We start from the raw sequence: 26,609 nt of genomic DNA on the forward strand, positions 1-26,609 counted from the left end.
TTTCTGCATAATCTAGAGCAACTTCTAAGAATTACTGTGAGATAATTTGCAAGGAGTGTATTAAATTCACCTGAACCCTGTGTTCTACATCATCAACAGTGTGGATGCATCTGTTGTGACACTGAGCTGTTTCCCAGGTGAATAAGTCATTGTCACATTCTCAGACACCATCAGAATGGCCTCAGAATACATATTAGGAAGAAATTCTTCACTGTGAGGATGGTGAGGATTTGGCACAGGTCTCCTGAAGGTGTGACTGCCCCATCCCTGGAAGTGTCTAGGACCAGGTTGGATGTGGCTCTGACCAACCTGGTTTAGTAGAAGGTGCCCATGGCAGGGGGTTGGAACATGATGGTCATTAAAGTCCCTTCCAACCCAAACCATTCCATGATTGCCAGGCTCCTTGCCCTGAGATGGGCATTTCTAGGGCTACTTGCACCTCTCTCCCCTCTTGCTAGCCTGGGCAATGCTGCACAACCCCAAGGCTTTTTTAGGGGGAGCACCTAACTGCTGCCCCAGCATGAAGCCTCTCACAGACCCCTCAGATGCAGTGGGTATTTTCCCCCCCCAACCAGAGAAGCAGCCACTATCACAGGCTGTGCTCAGGAGCCACTGGCAGCCACATGTGTGTCCCCACTATGGCCACTGCCCTTGAGGATATGATTAAAACACCTTCAAAGGTTCCATGGCAGAGCCCTTTCTCCAGGGCCACAGGATAAATTAGGATGGAAAACACCTCTGAGATCATCAAGTCCAACCTTTGACTGATCTCCACCATGGCACTGAGTGCCACATCCAGTCTCTTCAGGGACAGTGACTCCACCATGCCCCTTGGCAGCCCATTCCAGTCTAATCACCTGCTCTTTGAAGAACCTCTTCCTAATGTCCAGCCTAAACCTCCCCTGGTGCAGCTTGAGGCCGTTTCATTGTCCTGTTGCTATTTCCCTGGGAGAAGAGTCTCACTCCCACCTGGCTACAACCAGGGAGCTGTAGCGAGTGTTAAGATCCCCTCTGAGACTCCTTTTCTCCAGGATAAGCACTCCCATCTCCCTCCGCCGCTCCTCACAGGCCTCATGCTCCAGACTCTTCACCAGCTCCGCTGCTCTTCTCTGGACATGTTCCATCACCTGAATGTCCTCCCTGAACTGAGGTGACCAGAACTTCACACAGAGTCTGGAGGCCCTGTGGGTAAACGCTGGGTGTTTTCCCCCGGGTTTCCCTCAGTGACCCGGCCGGACAGCGCGGGACATCGCAGGACATCACCGGAAATCACCGGGCATCGCCAGGAATTGCGGGACATTCCCGGACATCCCCGGACACCGCCGAGCGCTCCTGCCCCGCGCACCGCGCTCCTATTGGCTGCCCCGGAGTGGCCGACGCCCCCGCTCTGACCAATCAGCGCTCGCCGCGCCTCTCCCGCCCCTCTCGGGGGTGGCGGGGCGGGGCCAGGGCGGTGCGCGCGGGGGGCGGGGCCGGCGGCTCGCGGGCTGCTCTTAAACCCCGCGCATCATCCGCACCTTCATCCTCCTCTTCCTCCTCCTCCTCCTCCTCCTCATCATCATCATCATCATCATCATCATCACCTCCTCACCGTCACCATCCCCACCATCCCCACGGCGGCCGTGTCCTGGGCAGCGTCCGGATCGCGCGGGTGAGCTGGCGGCCGTGGCGGAGGGTTGGGCGGGTGCCGCCGCATCCCGATGGACGCAGGTTGCATCATCCGCGGGAGCGGGATGTGGGGGGGAGAGAGTGCGGCCGGCCGTGCCCCTCATCCCCGAGGGGATGCAGGATGGAGGGCTGCGGACTGGAGCGGCTTGCCCGCGGCGGCTGCGGAGTCTCCCTGCGTGAAGATATTCCAGAACCGTCTGGATGCGGTCCCGTGCCATGTGCTCCGGCAGGGCTCTGCTTGCGCAGGGACTTTGGAGCAGATGCCGCTCTGTGGTCCCTTCCATCCTGACCCGTTACGTGGTTCTGTGCCGCTCAGCTGGGATTCCGTCTCGGTTTGGTGGTGCCGGGAAGAGGCGGCCGCGGGTCGGGGGAGCCCCGGAGCCGCCCCGGGCGGTGCTGGCTCTGCTGGATGCCCGGGACGGGCCGGAGGATGCCTGGCAGCGCCTCCTCTGACCTCGGAGCTGAGATGGGCTCTCTGCTTTTCCTACAGGTTCACAAGATGATTTTGTGCCTTTTGGGTTTTCCTTGGGGTTTGGCACTGCCTCTCCAGCTGGTCTTGGCTCATTGCCCATTGTTCTAGTGGGTGCCACGAGGTTCTCCGGCAAGGTTTTTTTGGCAAGTCTGGCTGATGCACTGGACCACAAAGCTTCTTTTTTACATTTGATTTCATATATTACCCCTCCCCAATTGGGAGGGATCTGAACTTCACTAGGACCTGAGGGAGCTGTTCAGTAGCAGTGTTAATAATGCTCTTGGTGTCTTGAGCCAGCCACAACTTGAAAGACGAGTGATTCTTCTGCTCCTGGTTGAGTGTCTAGTCTGCTGTGCATCTCTGTGATCCTAAAGCCTTTGACCATGGAGGTTTTGGAGTGCTGGGCCCCGTTCCAGCAGTGTTGCTCACTCTGTTTACCCTTGCCGGGAGTCTGTTTGCTGATTTGAGGCGTGAGAGCTCCGTGTTCTGCAACGCTTGCACTGCGGGAAGACGGAAAAACACAGAGCATGGAGGCAGGTGAAACGAGGGGATCTTATGTGAGAGAGAAAAAGTATTTCCTGGAAAGCTGAGACCTGCTCAGAACCTGCTGTTTCTCTCCTGTAGTTAGATCTCCACTGATGAAGAGTGGTTTAGATGCCAGTGCCGGCCCAGTGCTGGGGCATTTGCACTCAGCATCCTTTTCCATAGTAGCTGGTGGCTCGTGGTACCCTGCCATACCCTCTGTGTGTGAGTTACTCAGCTTTCCTGAAGCCAGAGCCCGCTTCTAACGAGGCTGGTGGCAGCAGGGTCATGAGTGACCTGTGTCCTGGAGCGTGCAGGCTCAGGGACAACACTGAGCTGGCACTGGCAGCACGGCAGCCTGCCAGGGTGGCTGGCATGGGCTGGCCCCTGGCTACTGCTCTGTGGCCTGCATGTGCACACAGGAACCAGGCACACAGCAGTGCTGTGCTCTTGGCTGCTCTGGGGATCCTGCTGATAACTCCATGGGTGCAGCCAGAGTGGTGGCAGCTGGTCTTTCCCACAAAACATGCGTCAGCCAAAAAGCTTCCTTCCTGCCCAGCTCTCTGCCAGCCTTTATCGGAGGTCCCTGGGCTAACAAAAGTTGTGAAGCCTTCCAGGAGGCACCATAATGCTGGGGAAGAGGTGCTGTGCTTCTGCTTGTGTTACAGACCTGTTCAAAAAGTGAGAGCAGCTCCCTCTTTTTGTCATGCTGGACAACTTGGTTAATCTTGAGCCTTTGTCACCCTCCCTGGAATCCTCCTCTCCCTGGGCAGATCAAGAGCACTGCTTCAGTGTTGGTCCATCTCTGTGTGCTAAGGAGGGGGAGCTAGAAGTAGGGAAAGAAATACTGAAAGCTTCTAATGCAAGAAGTAAAAACGCAGATAAAGCACTCTCCAGTCTTTTCTCTAATGCTGCTGTGCTCCTGAAGACATCAGTCTTCACTCACAAGATTTATTACATGATTGTGATAGGCAGGGTTGGAGTGAGCTCAGGAAATGGAGCTGTCAGACACCTGTGTGAGGCTGCAGGCACAGCTTCCCTTCTGTCGGGGCACAGCAAACTGAACACTTCCCTGTTCTCCCTGGCTGGTTTCTAGAATAACGATTGCCACAGCAGTGGAAGTTGCTTTGCTGCCACAGTTTATTCTTTGCAATGTTGTAGAGGTGAGGGCATTAAAGAACTGCCTTTCTTTAGAAAGTTGTGAGTGTGCCAGTCTGGCTTTTAAAGAGTGATCATCGAGAAGACATGCATGTGCTCACCTGCTCTGTAGGAGAAAATGGAAATTTTGGATTCTTGAAGGGTCTCTTCCTGAAGCCAGATGTTAATTCATTCCCCTGTTACTTCAGATCACTTGATATCTCCTGACACAGGAGGGATGACTGCTCCTGAGGAAGTAGCAAGGACACACACACGCTCACAGAAAAACCACAGCAGCAAAACAACCCAAATATCTGACCTTCTCCTTAATCTGTTACAGCTATGGTGTTTCCAAAGGCTGGATGGGTACTGCTGCATCAGGTTATCTACGAAGATCCTACAGCTCTTACCACAGTAAGACCCTGTGATACTCAGGCTGAGCAGAACAACTGTTCTGCAGTGGTTTATTTGAACCTGCTTAACATCATCAAGTTTCCCTTTCTCAGGCTGCAGCATGATGGAATTCTGTATCTCATCCCTGAGCAGTCACCCCTGGGGCCATCTCCCTCTGACTCAGCTCTGACACCTGTCTTTTAGACAGCTTCATCTGTGCTCCAGGCCTGACTCCAGTTAATTAATTTGGTTGTTGCACATGGATGTTTAAATAGTACAGTACACTAGTGCTGATACCACACACTGTGCACAGCCATAGGAACTGCAGCTCCTGACTCATCTGTGCACCGAGTTCAGCTCAGGCTGCTCAGGGATTAATTTCACTCACTGGAATTCCTGTTCTCTAGGAGCTGAGAAATAGTTTAGGTCTTGGGTTCCCTGTGGAGATGGATCCAGGGGTGTGAGCCTTGCCCATGAGACTTTCTGGATCTCTTACCTCTGAGTCCCACTCCCCTTCCTGACTTAGGTTTAAGTGGCTTTGTAAATTATCTTTCTGATTAATTTTTTTTGCCTTGTGTGATCTGCAGATATAATGGCAGGAGCTAGTCAGGCTTTTCTAGTTAGACTCTACCCACATCCCCAACTAGTTTTGTGAGTGTTCTCCTTTACAGGAAAATTAAATTCAGGCTGATAGAATTTTTTTCCCTAAAGATGGGCAGCTCTTCTTGCAGCTTATTTCCTTTGGCCTCTGCTAAGCAGTGTTCAGCTGCAGCTACAGAAGCAGAGTTGCCATCCTCCTGTCCTGCCTCCTCAGAAAAAAATATTATTTTGGGCCTGTAGGGAGGATCAGGATGGGGATTTGGATGTCCTAGACCACCTCTGCCCCCTGTTTTGCTGAGGTTGTGTCACCTAGGGCTGTAAGCAATGAATTATGTTGTTTAATTGGTATTTGGCGACAGGATTTTTGCTTAGCTTTTTGTCCCTCTCCTCACTTTTGTTCAGAGTTGAAGCCCCATTATTGAAGCTTTGATCAAACATCAATTATTGTCATTATAAAAATATGAGAGAATCTCACAGCTTATTTGAAGGCAATAAATACAGCCTTTTCTCAGTTTCTGCTGTTCAAGGAGTAATGGGAGTTGCTGTTAGTGACAATATTGCCTTGTGACAAGGGAGGAAATGAGATGCTATTGCCTTGCCCAGTCTGGAGGGAATCCTCCAAAAGGCAGCTTTTTGAGAGCCACATTAATTTCTTTCCTGACATCAGTACTGTAAACCTCTTTAATTTTTTTTATTGCAATAAATTTCACCCTCTTTCATCTCAGTTTTTGGATACTCTTGAAAGACACTGAGAGCTGGTGTTTTAAAGTCTTTAAAGGTTTTGTGCTCCTATTTTATGATAACTTGGAAGTGGAACAAAATTTGCAGTTTCCTGTCTCTAAACCCTTGCTGCTTTTCTGCATTTTGAAATTATTTGATCCTTTGGCAGCAAGGCCCCCCTTTTTAGCTGGACTTTGTCAATATTGTCAGTGTTACCAGAGGCAGTCACTGTCTGTGTCCAGTGTTTCATGCCAGCAGTCAGAGGGAGCATGTGCCACATAGGAAACCTTGACACTCCTCCAGTATTTTTCCTTTACCAAAAAAAAATTCCAGTAATCCTCTGGACTGTGCACCAGAGTATCCTAGAAAGAGAAATGAGGGCTGGGTTTTGTTCTGGAGCTGGAATTAAGCTGATTTCTGGTAGCAAAGATAGGCTGGTGTTAGATTTTGTGTATTTATGGGGTCTTTGATTTTTCAGACTGGTGTCTCTCATTCTAACCCTGCTCAGCAGTCTATGACAGGATAAATCCATCTTGGCTCTTGGGCATGTATTAACCTGATTAAATAGACTTGTATCATTTTGGTGGCATGAAAATCTTTTTATCTTCAAGGAAAATTATTTCAAGTCTTAGTCTGGAATGTTGATCTTTTCAGAGGGCTTTTTTTTTCCCTGGAGGAGAGCAGTTTAAATGCTTTAGGCATTTTCTTCAAACCATTATACAGGAAGGGCATTGGTGTGCCTGGGGCAGCAGTGGTCAGTGGCCCGTGTTAACTTGCAGGATCAAATACTAAAGGTCACTGATGCTGTGATCCAGATTTTTTTTCCAGTTTTCTCACCAGACCATCAACTCTGAAATCTTAAATATGTGTTTTGTGTGCATCTGTCAGAAGGAGGATGAGGCCAGACACCCTTTTCAGCACAATTCAGTAATGGAAAGAGCTGAACCTTGCTGCAAAACAGTGATGAAGAAAACAAATATTAGGGAAAAAAAACCAAACCCTCGTGCTTTCCAAGATTTCAACAATATTTTGTCTTTAATTGATAAGAAGCAGTCAGGCTCTGTGAACAACTGGCAGGAGAAATGAACTTTAGACTATTGTGTATTTACTAATTTCTGGAGCAAAAAGCTGCTAGAAGCATGAACTGTTTGCTGTGTGTGTTATATGCAGCATCACTGTAGCTGTGTATGCAACACTAATTAGTTTTGAGTAGGAACTTGTGAGATTTTGCTCTCCTTGAGGGTGGAGAGGCTTCTGTTCCTGGATAAAGCTTTTTCCAAAGTTGTGTTCAGGGTCTTTTGGGGACAGCACCACGAAGCCCTTTTACCCTTTGTGTCTCTAGGACTGTATTTCCTGTGAACTGAAGGGTTTCCTATTGCTTTTTGTGGCTTTCAAGCTCCTGGAGTTGCAGAAGGTTTGATAAAAATGTTTTGTGCTTGCTTTCTGCTCTGAGCTGTGGTGGATGGGGCAGAGGAAGGATTAGGTAATGCAGGAAGGACAGGGTCAGGGGACCCTCCATCAATCTTGCACAATACCTCTAATGCATGATTTCTTTTTAATCCTGTTTATAGAAGTCATCTTCACTTTGTTTTGCAGCTTCAATTTTCTCCCTATGAAAAAGGTGTGTGTGTTTTGCCCCTGTGAGAGTTTCTTGATTTTTTTTTTCCTTCTAACTTGTATGATCTGCAGCTTTGAAGAGGATTCCAGTCTTGTGACCCAGAGCAGTCATTCTTCTGAAGAAAATCCGGTTTCCTGTGCCACCACCCCCACCAGAAACCATGGAGAAGTTTGCATCAGAAAAGCCTGTTCTTGTGTCTAAGGTACTCCCAGGTCTCTGGGGAGCACTGTTTGCCCATCTTTCCATCACCAGGATTTGGGAGAGCCCTGCCTGTTTCCAGGGAGATTTCTAGGTTGTTTTGCTGAAATTCTGTGGAGGCAAGGGATGAATAAATAAAAATAAATAAAATAAACCAAATAGATTAATGCTGGGAGTGCTGGAGAGAAAGTGCAGGCTGGACAAGGGGAGAAACACCCAGTTTTATCAGAATCTCTTTGGCTGGAGAACTTTTCAGGGAAGGGCCAAGACCAAGAGGCTTCAAGGCCAGGTTGGATGGGGCTCTGAGCTCTGTGGATGAAGGTGCTGTTGAAACTTTTCTGGAAAGTTCCTTATGGCCACCAGTAGCAATGCAGAGTCTTCTGGCACAGTTTTCTAATTAGTCACCAAGCAGTCTTACTGTATTCCAGTCTGCTTGAAATGGGGAGGTTTTATTTCAGAGAGCTTTTGGTATGGGAGAGGTGTCTCCCATGAGAATAGTTCTGTTTTTTTGGGGTTTTTTTTGTATCTGTGGAGGCTTGTTACAGTGAGCACATGTGTTTAAATAATCTTTGTGCAGAGCACTGTGGTGAGCTTTTGCTCCCAAACTTGCAGTGCAAGATTCTCGTGTTGATGATAAGGATTTGGCACATTAAGATGATGCTGAAACACTTCCCCACTTCTCCATCCTCACAGTGCTGTGGAAACATCAACTTTTTTTTTTTTCTTTTTTCTTTCTTTTCTCTTCCTTCTCCCTCCCCCAAGAATGAAATCCCTACTGTTCCTTCCCAGAAGAAGCCTGATACAAACTCATGCCCTCATGCACCTGCTAAGTGTTTAAGCTCTGGTGGGGTGAACACTGAGAACTGCAAGGCTAATGAGAAGGAAAGGCAGTGGATCCGCCCTGATACACCCAGCAAATGCACCTGGAAGCTTGGGAAACCCCTCTCTGCCTCCCCCCATCATCATACCACCCTGTAAGTGTTACCTTACTTGCTGATTTTCAGCACAAATCCAGGTCTGATTAATCCACGTTTTGGATCAAGGACCTGATGTTGGGAGTTTGTATCCAATGGATATTCCTTTGAACTAAGATACCTAAAATAACCAGCCTGATAAAGGAGAAGGAGAAAGCTGGTTGAAATAAGAAGCAATAAATGGTTGTTGTGTGAATGCACTGACTTTGTTTGTGTTTGTACCAGGCCAGAGCCTCCGAAGATCCTGCCAAGCATCCTGAATAAAGTTGGCAATACACCTATGGTGCGGATCAACAAGATTGGGAAGCACTTTGGGCTCAAGTGTGAACTCTGTGAGTTGCTGCAGGCAGAGAACAAACTAACAAACACTGTTTCAGAAACTTGAGTAGCTCGGGTTAGTAGTGTCATATAGCCTGGCCACAGGAGTGCAGGTAATTGGCAGGAAATGGTGAGGAAAAAATCCTGGTTTTCCTTGGCAGGTTTTTGGGTTTCTAGGATTTGGTCGTCTTAAACATCTTTCAATTTATACCTCATGAGAATGGTTCCTACAGCTTTTCCTTTTCTGTAGAAATCAAAAGATGTTTTTTGTAGAAAATAATTCTTTTAATTTAAAGAAGTTGCATAAAATTTTTGACTGCTTCTCCTATTCAGAGTATTCATCAGTGTGCAAAATGCAGCTCTGCAGTTATCACTAAAGATCTCTGAAAATGATTAAAGGGGTAAAACAGTCAGTGAATTTGGGTTTTTTTTGGTTGGTTGTGTTTTTAAACCCAGCCATACTGTAGATATTAGGAGGCTCTGATCAGAGTCCTGAAAGGTGGTGAAGGGATTAATGCTGGCAGTGCTGGAGTGAAAGTGCAGGCTGAGCATGGGGAGAAACTTCAGCTTGATCAGAACTTTTTTTTTTTGTCAGAGAGCTTACCAGGAAATGGGCAAGACCAGATTTTGAGGCCAGGTTGGACAGGGCTTGGAGCAACCAGTTCTGGTGGAAGGTGTCCCTGCCCAGGGGATGGAGCTGGATGAGCTTTGGAATCCCTTGCATTCTGCTGGTTGTGTGTTTGCAGTGGCCAAGTGTGAGTTCTTCAATGCTGGGGGCAGCGTCAAGGACCGCATCAGCCTCAGGATGGTGGAGGATGCTGAGAGAGCTGGGATCCTGAAACCTGGGGACACCATCATAGAGCCAACCTCTGGCAACACAGGTAGGGATGGAGAGACTGAGGAAAAGCAGGGGGGAAATGCTGTGGTGGTTTTCCTGGAGATGGCAGCCTGTACAAGGAAGAAAGGGAATTTCTTCCTGCCCGTGTGGGTGCAGGGTGCAGTGCCTCTTCCATCTCACACAAGGAACAATTCTGCAGTGCCCTGTGCTGACCAGAGCAGGTGGGAAGGAGTTCTGCTAAATTGCAGAGCCTCTTTGCTTCAAAAGAAAAAAAGTGCTAGGCCAGACTCACAAGAGTCCTTAGGAATTCAACTCTGAATTATTGTGGAAAAAAAGCACCCATAAGACTGGTGTGAATCTGGATCTTCCCCTTCTTTCTGTTGGGGAAGTCCCATGGCTCGTCTGTCAGGTTTGAGGAACAGCCCTTTCCATGCTGATGCAGTTGAGATGGAGATGAGCTGCATCCTTGCAGCACTGCCTGACAGAGCTCCTGCACTCCTGGACTGTCAGCAGATACCATCTGGATCCACATTTCCTCCTCAGAGGGCTGGAGGAAGGAACAGTCCCCCTAAATCAGCGGCCAGGGCAGAGCCCTGAGCAGTCTGGAGAGGACTCTGGGCTCCTCTGTCAGAGCTATTGTAATTGTGTTAAGCTCACTCATGGGGAGTCAAACATACCTGGAATATTTCCCCTTGAGTCAAATATAAAATACAGAATATAGTTAAATGGAAATAGTTAAATATCTAACGCAGTGCCTCCTCTGAGGAGGTTCATGGGGTGAATTGCAAGCTGCCCTCCTGCCTGATGTGTTCAGGAGAGGTGTCTGGTCCTGTTCCTAAACTCTTCTCTGGATTTCCACCCCCTGCTGCTTTCTGACAGACACAGACCAGGCAGATCTTTATTTGATGTTACTGGAGGGACTGGGGGGATGAGCTGATCTGGGACCAGGTCCCCAACCTGCAGCAAAACTGGGAAGTCAAATCTGTTGCTGTTTGCTCAGCAGCTGCTCTGGGTGGGGGTCGGGGGGCTCTGGGGCATTCAAGGCAGCTGAAGCCTTTGTGAGTGTGGCTGTACCTCCTGCCTGAACAATGGCATGGAGTGGAAAATATCCTCGTGTGTTGCATTCCTCCAGTATCCAAGGTCTTACCGTGACACCCCTCTCTCTGGGTCAGTACCTGATAAATGATTCTCCTTGCCACAGAATCCAAAAAGGCAGAACTGAAGGAGATACAGGACAATAACTTCAGAAAGTTGATTTTTTTGTCACATAAGAGCAAAGACCAGGGCACACAGTAACCCGAGTGAATTGGTTTTTGCTCTCTACTGCTTAGAGCTACTATGTTGAATGTGAGAGCTAATGTGTTATATTTTTATCCTCTCTGCATCCCAGTTCTCCCTCAGCCAAAGTCCTGTTTTGATGTTTGCTGCATTTCCAGATCAGTAGCAGAAAGTACAAAGTATTAGAGTTCGTCTCAAAATCCTTTTTTCATCACTGACCATAAAGATGTGGGTGACTTCTCTTCAGCCTTTGGCTTCAATGAAGCTGCTGCTGTCTTATTTACTTGTGTATTTGGGCATCCATATTTATCTATAATATACTGAGAAAACTTTCCCTTCCCAATATATTAAACACTACTTGAGTTGTTTGAAGTGTGAGTTATACTTCTCTTACAAGAACAGCTAAAGATTATTGGGGTGGGGAGTGTTTTCTCCCCTACGCAATCCACACAAAAACAGAGCCAGCTTTGAAGAAGCAGGTCCCTGTGCAGAGTGAGCTGCATATGTTGGTCCTGTGCTGGTGCCCAGAAGAGCAGGGGAGCTGCAGCCTGACCTCTCACACCTCTCAGCCACCCTGATCAGCTCAGCCTGTCCAGCAGAGAGATGATCTGATAGCAGGTGTGAGCTTCTCTTCCACAGGGACAGCACTTCTGAGCTCAGCTCTTCAGGTGCAGGCAGGAATCAGGCTGGAGGTCCAGACTTTCACAGTAGAAATGAGATGTCTGTCCCCAGCAGCCAGGGTGCTTCACTGTGGTAGCAAGCTGACACAGTGTATTAGAACCTCAATCACCAACAGCATCTAAATAATTTATTTTCAGACAGGACTTAGTTTCAGCACATTGCAAACAGGGATTTATGCAGAAGTGAGTCAGTGGAGGCTCTACAGACCTTTTGGCAGAATCGAAGTGATTCCTTTGGTCTCCTCCGGCTTAAAGCACATTCCTTCCCCAAATTACTTCTGGAAAAATGAGGTGGGTGAGGCAGGAGGAGGCTGATGTGCATGTGGTAAAGGCAGCAGTTTGCACACATCAAGTTTCCCCACCCTTGCCTAAACTTTCTCTGGGCTGTGAACCTCAAACAAGTATGAGCATCTGTAAACCCAACAGGCAGAAGCCTTCCCTTTGCCACCCCTCTGGAGACACTCCACTCAAGCCTCTGGTGAAAATCTGATGAAAGCCAGGGCGTGCCAGAGCTGGCACTGTGGGTTTGGTGCTGCTCACTGAGTGCTCTGCTTGCCTTTGCTTGCTTGCAGGGATCGGGCTGGCCCTGGCGGCGGCAGTGAAGGGTTACCGCTGCATCATCGTCATGCCGGAGAAAATGAGCATGGAGAAGGTCAGAGCTGCCTCTCTTTTCAACAATTTAAAGATAAACGTGTTTGCACTCGCAGAGTTCCTGGTGCAGACGAGTGCTGGGGCTTCAGCAGCAAAGGTGCAGGCTCTTGGTCAGGGAAAACTCTGCTGGGGTGCTGTTGCCAGTGCCCAGAGAAATCCAGGCTGGCTGGCCATGGGTAGAAAATGTCTTTAAGAGCCATCCCCACAGTACTGCCACTCTGAAAACTCCCATAATTGTTTTAAAAATGTCAAGACAGGTTTGCCTGGCACATTGAAGTGGTTACCTGTGCCCAGGTTAGCTGTCCCTCGCTGAGCAGTGGGCAAAAGAAGACAGTGCTAAATCTGAATATTTTGCAAATATTCTGGCCTTGGGGCTGAGTGTGAAGGAAGCCTGTTGAGGTAGTTTTGGGGTTTTGTGACCACCCTTATTTGCTGCAGGTGGATGTCCTGAGAGCTCTGGGTGCTGAGATTGTGAGGACCCCAACTACAGCCAGATTTGATTCTCCTGAATCTCACGTGGGAGTGGCCTGGAGGTTGAAGAATGAAATCCCCAATGCACACATCCTGGACCAGGTGAGAGCCAAGGTGTCAGAGGTGCAGGTGTAGCATGAAGGACGCTCTGTGGTGTTCTAGGTTGTCTGTTCAACACTCTCCATGTGTCTCTGGAGGAGAAGATGCCCCAAATCTGGAGCTGGAGCTGAGCAGTCACCACATTGTAGGAAAGGAAGTTTTTACAGTCACTAGAGAGCAGCAGTGAGCTGGTGTTTGCCAGAAATACAACACTTCTGGTGTCTATTTCCACTGAGTTGGCAATGCTGTGAGGAAGAATGGACACAGGGGTCGGGTTGCTAAGAGTGCTGTCCCACAGACAGGACTAATGTTGGCATGGGAGGGTGCTGGCCCCTTAGGACTGCCCTTAAATTAGGTCACTTAGGAGGCCTAGTTCTAGATAATACTCAATGAAGCATTCTGCAGAGAGTTTGTTTAGATGTTGTGAGGCTTGGGGATTGTTTGAAATGTTTTTGAACTCCCTCAAAATGTGATTTTTGTGTTTCTGATCTATTTTGTGGCTGATCTGTCTTTCAATTCAGTACCGCAATGCCAGCAACCCCCTGACACACTATGACACCACAGCTGAGGAGATCCTGCAGCAGTGTGATGGTAGGTCTGCTCTTCTGCTAAACCCCTCCAGAGAGCCCCTGGTAGTGCCCTGATGTTATGCCCTGGGAGAACAAAACCTCAGATGAGAAAAGCATGGATTTTGATAAGGCAAACCCTATACATGTGCTGTATGTCATTAGAGAGTTACCTTATTTCAGAAGTCATACTAATGATTTTTTTCCATTAAAGAAGAATTCTTTGTTTTTTAGACTTCTCTGCCTGTGAGCAGGTGGAGAAAGCAATGGTATTTAAGTTACCTTAAAAAAACCCCTTTTAGATAGACTGGTATGGAATAGGGTCATTCTTTGATCACAAATGCAGAAACAGGTGTTTAAACATTCCCAGAGCAAATACTCCAGTACACTGGGAGCATCCTCACTTAGGAGTCCTCAGGAGCATGCAGTGCTCTGTGTCACAGCTGTCACCAGCAGGACCCTCTGGCTCTGCAGGGCTCTCCTCAGCATGGGCAGCTGAGCACCAGCAGGGGCTGAGCTGTGGCAGCAGAGCCTCCCCTGGGCTCATTCCTCAGCTCAGGAGTTGGTTTGGGAGCTGTTGGAGACATTCGTGCTGCAGCAGTTCCATAGGGGACAGGAGGGAGTCACACAGAAGGCTCCAGACCTGCCTTATTAAACATTGCAGTTTCTGATTGGCCTCTCTGATAAGAAAATCAGCAATTAAATTCATTTGCATTAAGGTGAAGATCACGTGAAATGTTCTCCTCCCTCCTAAAGCTCTAGCTGTTCAGAGGATTTGGCTTTGTCTTTCTGTGGCAAACTTGGAGTTAAAGTGAGTACACTTTTACAAGCTGCCATGCCACAAACTGAGAGTCCAGATGAGTTTCAGACTTAGGCTTCTTCTTGTTTCTATTTACTTCCCCTTACAGCTCAGGCACTGTTCAGTTACCCCTGCTTGGTGGGGTGTTGTTCTTTTGGCTGGTAAGCAATTGATTTTGTGTGTGAATTGGTGACCCTTTAAAAATCCTTTTTTTTAAATTAACAAAGCTGTCATGTGGATACACCAGAGAAGCTGTAGGTGGTGACACAAGGATGAGCTATCATATCCACATTCAGTCTGAGTGCTAGTGACCAAAACAGTCTTTTTCACATGAAAATGAGGGAGTAGTGTTAACATTTCTCTCCAGGGATGCCTATCCCATGCTCTTGGCACTCACTCTGTTAATTAGCAAACATAATGGGCTGCTCAGTTTAACTTAGAGAATGAATTATCTGTATCAGCAAATACAGTAACAGGAAAACTGCAGCTGTCAGCTCTGTGGGCCACTTCCAGCTGTGTCCAAAGTGCCACAGATTGGTGCCTTGCCAGGCCTCTGGGTGGACATTTCAAAGCCCTCGTTGGAGAAAATGATGATTGAGCAATGCAGTTTCAAGGCAAGTCTCACAACAGCTCCTGGGAAGCAGAGAGCCCTATCCTGCCCTTTTCAGCCACTTTGTGCATTTTTGTTGAAGAAAGTCCATCCTTAGGTGTTAAGTGAGCTTTCAATCCTTCATTCTGCTGGAGATTTCACACTTCTTTCCCACACCCTTGAACAGGAAAGCTGGACATGGTGGTGGTCACGGCTGGCACAGGGGGTACCATCACTGGCATCTCCAGGAAGCTGAAGGAGAAGTGCCCAGGGTGCAAAGTAAGTGAGAAGCCCACTGCTTTTCTGTTTGGTGTCTCCTCAGACTGCTCCCCTTGGCTCATCCCACTCCTTGCCAGCCTGCCCTGGGTCTCTGTGGGAAGCTCTGGGGTGTTCTCAGTTAAAAGGTAGTTCTGGCTGCAGAGAGGGTTTCAGAATGTCTAAAATCATTGGCTCTGGTCCTGCTGGTGAGCAGAGTTCAGGTTTGGCTCAGCAGATGAACACAGGCTCTCAGATCTCTCCATGGGGTGCCTGGGAAATTTTTTTCCCTGGTGTGTGCTCTGCAGCCTTGAGTTTCCTCCCTGGCTGTGCCTTCCCAGCCGCTCTGGAGCTGCTGAGGTTTTGTGGAATTGTCTCTGCACACACACCAACCTGTGTGATGTGTTAGATTTCCTCACAGAACTTGGGATCCTGCTTCAGTCATGAGAATTTTCCTACACAGGCAGGGAGTGGTAAAGAAAATGAAACTGATCTGCATGCACGTTGCACTAAATGAGTTGTCTGTAATGATGCCTGGCATGTGAACGAGGACAGCTTTGTCTCAGGGAAACCTTGTTTTCTGTTTCAACCAAGCAAAACCCATGTAGAGCAAGTGGTGCCATCAGTGTCCACAGCCTGAGGAGGTGGGATGGGTTTCCAAGGGGGCCAGAAGCAGCCAAGCGTTTTGCTCCCAGGGAAGGTGAATGTTGCCAGGAGGAAATGAGCAGGAGAGCAAGTTGTTGTCACTTGGCTGTGTGCCACCAGCAGCTGTGACAAGGCCAGTGCTCACAGGGGCTGTGTGTCTTGGTGGCCTGAGTGGAAACTGCTTCTCCAGATCATAGGTGTGGATCCTGAAGGCTCCATCCTTGCTGAACCAGAAGAGCTGAACAAGACTGACAAGACAACGTATGAAGTGGAAGGAATTGGATATGATTTTGTTCCCACAGTGCTCGATAGATCTGTAAGTCACACTGCTTTGTTTACTGCCCTTTGCCCTCTGCTGGGATGCAGGAGTGTGGTTAAAGGCAGAGGAACACTTGGGGAAGTATTTCTTTGAGCTGAAATGGAAGGGCTAGCAGACAGAGCTATTCCTGTTCTTTCCATCTGCATGAACAGTCCTTGACAGGCTTCTGAACTGGCCACATTAGTTTTACAGTGCCAGGTCAAAATACTGCAAATAGATAACATTTTCCTACAACACACACTTATTTTTGTGCTTAAAAAACCCCAGAACACACCTGAAAAAAACAGTCATGAAACACACAATAAAAATAAGACAGACATACAACAAAGAACACCAAGTTACCAATCACAAAAAACCCACAAAACAACAAAACCAAACCTTCCAGCAGAGCATCCCAGCCTCTGCTGGACAAAGTAGCTAAGACTGTCCTGAGCTGAGCCTGTGTCTCTGGGAAGCCTTCCAAGAGGGGAGGAAGCTGATGCTGTCTCAGGCTGGCTCACAGCAGCCTGCTCTCACAGAAGGGTTCCAGTAAGGAGCCTGTTGTGCTGATGTGATCATCTTACCTTGGCAAAAATCCCCACTTGGCATTCGGAGGAGGACGGAAACCCTGGGTTCAGTAGGGCAGCTGTTCCCTCAAAGAGCTGAGGCTGAATTCACACTGGTTGTGTAGTTCCCCTGTGCCTCCTCACTTAAACAGAGCCTTGTTTCTGTCTCCTGCCCCTCCCCAGACAGTGGACCAGTGGTACAAGAGCAATGATGAGGAGTCCTTTGCCATGGCACGGATGATGATCCGCGAGGAGGGGCTGCTGTGTGGTAAGAGCAGGCAGGAACCCTCTGCCTTTCTCTGCTCTGTGGGAGGCTGGAGCCTTGTGCAGATCAGAGACCTCCTTCTGTAGAAATTATATCGAGATGGACACAACTGGCATCAATACCACTTCTTTATTAAAAACTTTACATGCCTTCTTTCAGGTAACTGACTCCTGTCTTCATAGACAGCTCTACACAGCACTGACTCCTTCTCTCCTCTCTGCAAGTTTCCTTCTTCCTTCTGCATGACTGGCTAAACCCCAAGCTGTCCCTTACCCTGCCCTCCTAACCCTGTCTGTCCCTCACACAGCATCTTCTTACCTTGTCTGTCCCTTGCATGACCACATGTCCCTTACCTCCTCACAGCCACCAAATTCTATCCTGAACTGCAGCAATGTCCATCTACAATTAGTGGCCAACTAGCCCACTCTTCTATAACACCCATCCTCACTGGGCAGGCAAGGCTGTTTCTGCTCCTTGTTAATCAGTACAGTAATTCATTGGGAAAGATCGCCTTCTGCACTATCCTTACAAACTATTCTCCTGCACTTACACTTACAAACTCCTCTGTTCTTTCTCCTCCCCTCTCCCGATGTCCCTCATGGTGGTGTGACTGTTCTGTGTGTTCTGGCAGGTGGCAGCTCGGGCAGTGCCATGTCTGTGGCTGTGAAGGCAGCCAAGGAGCTGAAGGAGGGTCAGCGCTGTGTTGTCATCTGCCCTGACTCCATCAGGAATTACATGTAAGGACCTGCTGGTTTTCTCTCTGGGAGAGGGCTGAGGGAGTCCCTCAGACCTTCTAACACCCACTTACCCCAGCAAGGAATGTCTCTGGGGCACAGGTTCTGAGCTGTCTAAAAGGGGTCTGACATGGAGCAGGGAGGATCTTTTCTCTTTTAAGGCTGAGCTCTGATTTCAGTAGATAATCACCACTGGTTAGCATTTCTCACAACAGAGGCCTTGCATTCACTGTATTATTTGTGGGGGATCACTGGTTATCCCATTCCTGGAAGGATTCCTGTGCTCACAGCAGGATCCAGCAGTCCTGCAGCAGTAGCAGCCACACTCAGGTGAGTTTGCAGGTGGAAGTGTCAGAGCTCTGAGCTGTGCTGAGAAGTTTTTCTCCAATCACATTGAAACATACCCCAAAACATGGTACTTTTAGCTGAGTTTCCTGACTTCCCCTGCATCCAGCTCAATATTAGACAAGCAGAAGCTGCAGACAAGACACATCTCCATTCCAGGCTATGTCTCTATGATATTGCAAGGGAATGATGCAGTTGGAGTTTTCTGTGAAATTCCTTTTTCTTCCATGAGTATTTCTTCTCCATATCCCTGGCTGCTAAGCTTGTATGGCAAATGATGGTCTCTTTCCAATTACACTTTAGCTGTTGGTGGCAGTGAGCTGTGAACAGTTTTGTTCAAAGCCTCTGTTTGCTGTCAGATCTTCAACCCCTGCTAATGAGCTTTTCACTCCTGCAGGTCCAAGTTCTTGAGTGACAAATGGATGATTCAGAAAGGGTTCATGAAAGAAGAAGACCTTGGCAACAAACCTTGGTAAGCCTGTCAAATCCATTTGATTTCCATCAGTCTATTCAATCAAGTTTATGGCAGTTGCTAATTTAAAGCTCATTTCAATTTGCACTTCTCCTTTGATTTAGCTGATCTTCCATGCTATTGTCTTGATGTATAATTGCAGATATTAATCAAATCTGCTTTAATTAGTTGACATCCTTCCTTGAGTTCTATGGCAGAAGAACATTTGGTGTTTAATGATTGGGGGTTTTTAAATGAAAAGTGTTATATCTGGAATTTTTTAAAAAAGGAAATATGCAGAGAATCCTTCCAAAATCAGAGTTTTTGAGTGCAAAGCACTCCAAGTCTACATAGGTGGAAGGGAATCTTCCCTAAAGTGTTGCCCATAATGACTGAAAATACAGAGAGGTCTTTGAGTAGAAGCACAAATTTTTTTGTGTGAGAGATAAATGAAATTGGGGAGATTAGTGCTCTCCACTGACTATCTGTAATCATAGAAAGCAGATGAAATGAAGAAAAGGGTTTTGATTTTCAAGCCTTCTCACACTTAGGTGACTTCCTGATATTGGGAATAACACCTGAGAGCCCTGAGGCTTTATGGACTCTCAGGCTGAATCCTGACTCTTCCTTGCAGCCTTTTGTCACTCCCGTGGTGCTGGAGGCCCCTGTGCATGAGGGACTGGTTCTGTGTTCTCCATAAGACTTGCATGGGTTTGTTTTTTGTTCCATCTCCAGGTGGTGGAACATCAGTATTCAGGAATTGAGCCTCTCTGCACCCCTGACTGTGCTTCCAACTGTTACCTGTGCCAAGACTGTGGAAATTCTCCGGGAGAAGGGATTCGACCAGGTACCAGTTGTTGATGAATCTGGGTATGTCCACATATATCACTCTTTATCCATATGTATCACTTCCCTACCCAGCTCCTCAGGGATGCCTTTCAAGTGCTTGCTGGAAATACAATATCTTCTCACTCATCCTTTTTCATTTATTAATGCAGTTCAGAAATGCTACCTTGAACACACCAATGCTGGGGTTTGTGTTTTCATGCCAGGATTGTCCCACCCTTCTCATGATTCTAATGATTATTATGATATACTTACTCATTTTGTCTCTGCAGGATAATTTAATTTCTTTTAATAATACCAGTTTAACCTTAAAAATGCAAAAATTCCTATTTAGAACGACCAACACAAACGTTCCCACCTCTATCAGAATTTTGAGAGTTTCTTCAGCACACTGTGCTGTAGTGCAGGGCTCCAGTGACCCCTATAAACCAGGGTGTCCCCAGCAAGCTGGAATGCCTTATCACCCTGCAGGTCTCCTGCAGACAGGCTGAGTGTTGGAGAGTTGCTCAGTTGGGCTGACCTGAAGGATGAATTGTTGTAGACCCTCCCAGGGAGAAGGGAAATGAGCCAAACTGGGGTGAGCTTGTCTCTGGATGTCACACCTTTCAAAAGATGAGTGTGGAAAAGTGAAGTAGTTTTTGCTTTCCAAAAGCTCTCTGGGATTGCAGGTGGCTCCCTGCAGTTGCAAGGAGCAGAGATGAAAAGGTGCTGGTGCTCAGAAGGACCTGCAGCACCTGCTGCCTTGTGTGAGTCCTCAGAACCTCTGAGAACTGTGCTCTGTCCCCTGCAGACACACAGAATCCAAATATGCCATTGATAATGCTGCAGTATCACCATGAAGCAGCTGAACTGACTCCTCCAGGCTGGCTGAGAGTGGATGCTTTTTTCTACAGGAGAACCTGAGGCTTTTGTGTTGTTCATCCCTGTCTTGTCTCTCCTTCCCCAGGGTGATTCTGGGCATGGTTACCCTGGGTAACATGCTATCCTCACTGCTTGTTGGAAAAGTTAAGCCTTCTGATGAAGTCAGAAAAGTAATCTACAAGCAATTTCAGCAGGTAGGGAGGTATATTCTGCAGCTCCTGCTTCTCTGGTTGCAAGTATTACAGAAGGTGTGCTAACACTGGGTGATGTTTACCTGAGACCATGCCACCAGCTGGTTTTGAGCACAGAATTTTCTTTTAAAAAGGTGGAATGCTTGACTTTAGCTTTCATCAGGATTTAAGTTCCAACACTGCCCCAAAGTGGATTGAGTGCTGTGTTCTGAATGTGTGTTTAATGCTTCTGTTCATCCTGTGAGCCACCCAAGGGTGCTGGTTCTTCATGGACAAATGTAAACTTATTTTTTCCTTCCCAGACAGATAACCCAGCATCATGGGGAAATGTGGTGCGTAACACAACTGCTTGGTTCATGTTCTCCCTCACCTGGACACCTTGAGAGTTTCTGGGACTGGTGGTGTGTGATGGTTTCTGTGGCTGTTCTGGTGTTGGCTGCATCAGCCAAATCTCTGCACTTCTGAGGTTGTGGCTCTTGCCATGGGCAGCTTGAAGGCTTCTTTAGTAAAGAGCAGCTTAACCATTTCTTTTCCCTTTATTTCTGATATTTTCTTGGTGGAGGCTGGGAGTGACACAAGCTGTGGTACTGCTGACATGTTAACTAAAAATGGTTATTTTCCATTTGAATTGATGGGTTAATGGTGAAACGTGGTGGAATGCACATAACCTCATAACCTCAGAAGTGTTGTGGGTCTTGCTTCTCTTACGACTTAAGTCAAGCTGATGTGGCTTGTTTATAAGTGAAATTGGGAAAATGAATCATCTGTGTCACCAAAATCACTTCTGATATCCTACATGGCATACCACAGCATGCATCAAATAAGAGGCTTAGCCTGTAAATCAGGGCAAAGGTACATTTTGGAAAGATGAGTCTCTTGGCTTTTTTAGGTTGCTCAGAGAAGTTGTGGATTTCCCATCCATGGAAGTGTCCAAGGCCAGGCTGGATGGGGCTCCAAGCAGCCTGGGATAGTGGAAGGTGTCTCTGCCCATGGCAGGGGGTTGGAACTGGATGATCCTTAAGGTCCCTTCCACCCCAAACCATTCTGTGATTTTATAACTGGGACAAGGAAGCAGAATGGTTAGAGCTTTTCTGAAAGTCCCTGGTACAATTGTACTCTGGGGATTTGAAACACCAGTCACAGGATAATTTGCCAACCCAAACAAGTGTTAGTGGAGGGAGGAGCCATCCTTGTGGAGTCAGATGTTAGTTCCAGTGGTTTGGGTTCCCAGTCGTGTAGTGTAGTACTCACTGCCTGGAGACCTAGTAAACTTAAAAACAAAGCCTAAATGTGGGAAAACCCGTGGGCAAAATGTTTAAGAAGCTTGAATGAAGAGGTGAAAACTCCGTGGGGATTCTGTTAAATTTCCACTGAGCATCTCTAGGCACGTTCATTCCTTGGTGGTTGTCCCAGTGCTGCCAAGGGGCTGCTTGTCCTGGTTATCTGTAGCCTGCCCAGTCCCTGAAGACAGATTTGGGCCTGATGGGTGACTCCATGTGGCAGCAGATCCAGATTTCCAAACTCCTTCCTTTCCTGACCCCCAAGTGTGAGGATTGGTTCCTCAGTCTGGTCCTTTAAACACAGACTGCTGGGATCCTCTGACTCCCAGTATGAGCTCCATGTTCCAGCTGTTCGTGGGTGGCACTTATTTCTCACAGAGAGGCTTTTTGAAGCTGCAGTGCAAGACTCTGCTTGGCTGTGAATTCCTTTAATAAAAGTGTGTCAGATGGTGGGTGCTGGGGAGAGTCACCTGGTTAATGGAGCTGTGGCTGCTGCTTCATCTCTTAACTCATGTTTGAACAGATTTAGGCATTTTTTAAAAGGATTGCAGCAGGTGATTGCTGAAGTATTTTGTAAATACCTATATTTTTTCAGGGTTGACACAGGGTGCTTTCTTGTTCAGTCTTAGCAAAGTTGAACTTCACAAAAAAGAATTATTAAATCTCAGTTCCTTGATTTGCACCCAAATCCTGTATTAGCTGAGCAATCTTTCACCCTTGGTTTTGTTTTTGGCTTGTTTGGGCTTTTCTGCCTTTGCAGATCATATTCACTTCCACAATGGTTTGCAGCTAGATTCTTTCAGTCTTTTAGAATAAAATCACCAAATACAAAGACTTTTATGGTAACTTCTTTTGTTGAGACACATGGAACACTTGATCTTCTTTGATTATTAGCATTTTTCAGATCTTCATTATATTCATTATCTTTACAGAATGATGTAGTGGCTCATTTTTTTGGAAATCAGAAACAAAGAAAACTGATATTTAAGTTGACCTTGAGTTGTTGTTTTCTAGTGCTTCAGGTGGGAGCACTGCACCACTGCTGATGTATTGATTTAGTTCTGTATGAAGTGTACAGAGATTATTGACTACTAAACATAGAAAGGATTGTTTTATTCAAGTTTTGTAAACTCTCTCCTCAGATTAACCTGAAAGACAACTTGGGGAAGCTCTCTCACATCCTGGAAATAGACCACTTTGCTCTGGTGGTTCATGAACAAATTCAATGTGAGTACCAAGTCCTGCGCCTTGTGAGAGCAAACCTTTGACTGGTAACAAGAAGCGAGTGTGAATGTGTGAAGTGAGCTCTGAAGAAGCAAAATCCTCATTCTGTGTCTAACTTTATTCTACTAACCCTAATTTCCATCCCTGAAAGGCTGGACAAGGCTTGGAGGCAACCTGTTCTAGTGGAAGGTGTCCCTGCCTGTGGCAGCAGTGGAACAAGATGATTTTAAGGTCCCTTACAACCCAAACCATTCTAGGATTAGTAAGACTAAATAAATCTTCAAATCTGGAGTATATCACTCGTATATGTTAATAGTACTTTGTCCTGTTTAATCTTCCTAATAGCAGACAACTTTGCAAAGTTACAAACACGGAGAAATGAGAGTCAAAACAATATTAAGCCGTGCCAGATAAATTTATCTTTAGCTTCTCAGTTGTAACTGGAAGAGGAGCCATCAAATTTATTAAATTTGGGGCTGTTCTTGATGATCTCCATAAGGATAGGCTCTTGGCTCTGAGCTGACTATTTATGAATCTTGAATCTCACTGAAAGCTTGCAGTGAAACAAAGATTGAGTAAACAAAAAGCCCAGGACAGTCCAGCTGACTGAAAAAACTGAGTATAGAAGTAGATCTAATATCTTAGTACAGGCAGAGTCTTTAGGAATTTGGACAATTGATGAAGGGCCAGAGGTCATGTGGCCACTTGGTTCCCAGTCAAGGATTAGGCTCACTATGAGAAAATCACTTGAACCCTCAGTGTGTTCTCCATGCAGCAAAGATTAAATGGTTAGTATGTTTTTTGGATAAAAATGGGGTATTGTTGTTTTTATACAGATTTTGCATTTGATGGGGATGCAGGAAGGTGGTTGTGTCACATTTCCTCCTCAAAATGTGGTTCCATTGGGCCATTCCAGTGGCCCCTGGTTCCATGAGGAAATGCCTCTTGCAGCTCTTTCAAGTAACTAATGCTTGAGGGAAATACACTTTATAACAAGAGGGCCGGGTTTGACTTCTTGTGTCAAGAAAAATAAATCCAGTGCATCCTTATCCTTCCTTCCATAAAGTTTCAATGTCCCTTTTGATGAGGAGCTTTTCTGAGCTGAAAATCCCTGTCCCTTGCTCTGTGACTCTTGGCCAAGGTGCCTTTTGTGTTCCCCCTCTGTGTGCCAGGATCACCAAACAGCTCCAGGAGCTGGCGTGGCTCAGCCCACGATTTTTACAAACACTGCCACTAAAACCAGGCAGGAGAGGGTGTGTTTGTGCCTCCTGGAGTCAGAACTGTCTCTTTTTTCTGTGCAGACCACACGGATGGCTCCTCCAGCAAGAGGCAGATGGTGTTTGGCATTGTCACAGCCATCGACCTCCTGAACTTCGTGACTGCACGGGAGCGGGAGAGGAAATCCAACTAAAGCCAAGCAGCAGCCTGGAGCCTCTTCAGCATTTTCCAGTCTCAAACAAAGAATCAGGTCTAAGTCTTAAGTAGAAGATTTTTTTTTTTTGGTTGGGTTATTCTTGGTTTTTTTTAAATTCTGGAAATAAGCAGTTAGCTATCCTGGTGTCAGCTATCCAGCCAATGTGTCTTGCTGTATTGCCCAGCTTCTGGGACTTGTTTCTTAATCAGGTTAAGCAGTATTTCTTATCAAGACAATTTATTTTTTTACCTATATATATATACATATGTATGTGTAAAAAATATTGCCTAAATTAACTGGTTTGTTCCTTACTTGTTATGTATAAAGTTTGGCTTTCCAAAATATTTCAGAAACACTAAAGGTATCAAAATAAAGAGTTACTGAAGCAGAGGCCCAAGAGAGCTCTGGAAAGTTCAGCATTTTTTTTCTCCCCCCCCATTCAAGGGTGTTAAGTTAGATATTTCCTGTGTGGAGACAAAATTGGGACTGGGGCATGGGCAGAGGAAAGGAAGGTTTCCCTTTTGGTGGCACAATTGTAAAAGAAGAGAAAATCCTCAGGGCTGAAGCTGAGACTTGCTCCAACCATCTGCTCTGAAGAGAAGCTGGTTTGAGCAGAAGCATGGCAGTGAAGTGACAAACATAAACCAGTGGCACTGTTTTACACAGTGCACCAGCTTTCCCTGCCATGACAGACCTATTTTTTTCCCAATAGTATCCTGATAAGGAAGCACAAGTGGAAAGATTTAAAAGGTAAGATCAAGCGTCTTACCAAAGGTTTTTTTAAAATCATTCTGTTTTATCTATTACCTTCCTTTTCCCTCCCCACCCTCGTATTTATATCAGAGTGCCTTTTTTGTGCCTGTTTCAGAAGAGCCAAGGATAATCTCTCAAGAGCTGTGAGCTATTCCAAGTCTTGTTTGGGTACTCCTACCCTGTAGTGCCTTATTCCAGGAGAAAACCTGCCTTGGCTCCCCCTTTCGGATTAAGGCTATTGCTGAAGGAAAGTGACCCATCCTTACCTTAAACTGTGGTTTGCCGTTATATTCATACACTTCTTTAAGATTTTAAAGTCTATCTTTAAGATTTTAACTTTTCCCGAGGCTCTGGAAGAAAACTACTATAAATTTAAAAATGCACAACTTCAATAGTATCTGAAAGGTTCTAAAGGGTGATTAATTTCTTTCTGCCATTGTAGATGTCACTGCTGCTAGATTTTGGCATTACTTTGAATATTTACTTTACTGGCTTTTATCTGATCTTTTTTTTGCCATTTTCCATCTGACCTTTGCTGACAGCAGCAGGGAGGGAGGTGCTTGAGTAGCTGAGGTTTGTCCTTTTCCCTTGTAAAAACTCCATGTCCTGACCTAACTGAATTCAGCAAAAAATATGAAAATGTTAGAAGGAGGTTCCCAAAGCTGCTTTTCAGAGCAGCACGAGAGAGGAGTTAAAGGTGGGGCAGCAAATTAGTCAGTTATAAAGAAGTCTAAAGATTTGAATCTGTTTTTTTAGTTCACTGTTCATACATTAATCCCTGTAGTGCCATGAAAACTGACAGTATTGTGGACTGAGACATAAGGGGTGGCTAGAAATGGGATGTGAATCTAAAGCATTCCAAGTAAGCCAAAGGATCCAAAGAAATTCACCTGCTCCCCTGGGATTTGTTATAACAGGAGCTGTCTCCTGTTCTGCACTGGCACAGGGAGGAATGGTGAGACCAGAGGAATTGGGCAAATAAATGGAGTTGCTGCACAGCTGAAAAACTTTCCAGAGCTCTTTCCCATGGGAGGGATGAAGGCAGCAAAGAGAAGGGGACAGGGAATCCAGCAGGGCTGAATTTTCCTCTGCAAAAGCTTGTGATGCTTTTTTGCATGACTGAGAACCTCATTGCTGGCCTGCTCCTGGTTAGCTGTGGTGGGGCTGATTAAAACTGGGCTTATCTGTGTTTCAAATGCTCTGAAGACCAAGAAAGACACTGCAGTTTGTTCAGTCTTTTACCTGAAGGACAGAGCCTGAACAGAAGTGTATTTTTTTTTTCTGAAGTGAGTGCCTGCATCTTCTGTTTACCTTTGCTGCTTATGCAAGCGCTGACTAAACCTGAAAACTTTTGCACATGGATATTTTTATCAACAATTTATGCTGTATTTGTTCGTCACTGTAAGAGATTATCAGTCCTAATGTTGGCTCTGCAAAAATACTATTTAATTTCTCACCTGAAGACAGCTGTTCAGCAAAATCTGTACAATATTTTATACCAGCTACCAGGCAATGCCTTAAGGTTCATTTTCATGTTGTCATGTCCAGTGTTATTTCCCATTTCTTGTACAAGCCGTGGCTGACTGCAGAACTCTGGCTGGCAGGGGTTGCTCTAAGCAGCCAGACCAGTCTCATCTGTCCACCAAGCTCATTTCTGAAAACTTCTGCTTGCTGCTATAAATCTCATACAAGGCTCACTGTCAGAAGTTTCCTGACACTGCCCCTGTCATCCAAAAGCTTTTCTTACTGTGTCGTGTCAACTAAGGGAAAGGGAAGACTTGTTATGCTTCAAGGAGCTGGGAAAAAACAACACTATGAGCTGTATTTATTGCACAGATGTCCACAAATGTACCATACAAAGAGTTCAATAAAAGCTGTTTGGTTGCAGAA

The 26,609-nt window shown here is 46.4% G+C and overlaps 1 protein-coding gene across 3 annotated transcripts; it reads left to right on the forward strand.

The window, feature by feature from the left end:
* The first annotated feature begins 1,505 nt into the window (after window positions 1-1,505).
* On the forward strand, window positions 1,506-26,609 carry LOC106853515 (cystathionine beta-synthase-like protein). 3 transcript variants are annotated; one of them, XR_015801868.1, is made up of 17 exons: window positions 1,506-1,651; window positions 7,202-7,332; window positions 8,091-8,302; window positions 8,528-8,634; window positions 9,367-9,501; window positions 11,989-12,068; window positions 12,506-12,640; window positions 13,159-13,228; window positions 14,779-14,870; window positions 15,682-15,807; window positions 16,539-16,623; window positions 17,252-17,357; window positions 18,097-18,171; window positions 18,886-18,997; window positions 19,943-20,051; window positions 22,471-22,555; window positions 23,854-24,363. XR_015801868.1 is itself a non-coding variant. In XM_014876803.2 (17 exons), the coding sequence occupies exons 2-17, from the start codon at window positions 7,291-7,293 to the stop codon at window positions 23,961-23,963; spliced, it is 1,704 nt and encodes a 567-aa protein (XP_014732289.1). In that variant the 5' UTR covers window positions 1,506-1,651; window positions 7,202-7,290; the 3' UTR covers window positions 23,964-26,609. The 3 variants fall into 3 exon arrangements, 2 of the variants coding, with proteins under 2 accessions (XP_014732289.1, XP_088016568.1); XM_014876803.2 differs by having other exon boundaries at window positions 18,886-19,020; window positions 23,854-26,609; XM_088160442.1 differs by lacking the exon at window positions 1,506-1,651 and adding an exon at window positions 4,164-4,213 and having other exon boundaries at window positions 18,886-19,020; window positions 23,854-26,609.

Source organism: Sturnus vulgaris, chromosome 2, assembly GCF_052056855.1.
Source record: "Sturnus vulgaris isolate bStuVul1 chromosome 2, bStuVul1.hap1, whole genome shotgun sequence".
Classification (NCBI taxonomy): domain Eukaryota; kingdom Metazoa; phylum Chordata; class Aves; order Passeriformes; family Sturnidae; genus Sturnus; species Sturnus vulgaris.

Coding starts and splice junctions, on each gene's coding strand:
- LOC106853515 (XM_014876803.2), top strand. CDS start 7,291: ATGGAGAAGTTTGCATCAGAAAAGCCTGTTCTTGTGTCTAAG. Junction 15,808..16,538: donor CCACAGTGCTCGATAGATCT/GTAAGTCACACT, acceptor GCCCCTCCCCAG/ACAGTGGACCAGTGGTACAA. Junction 16,624..17,251: donor CGAGGAGGGGCTGCTGTGTG/GTAAGAGCAGGC, acceptor GTGTTCTGGCAG/GTGGCAGCTCGGGCAGTGCC.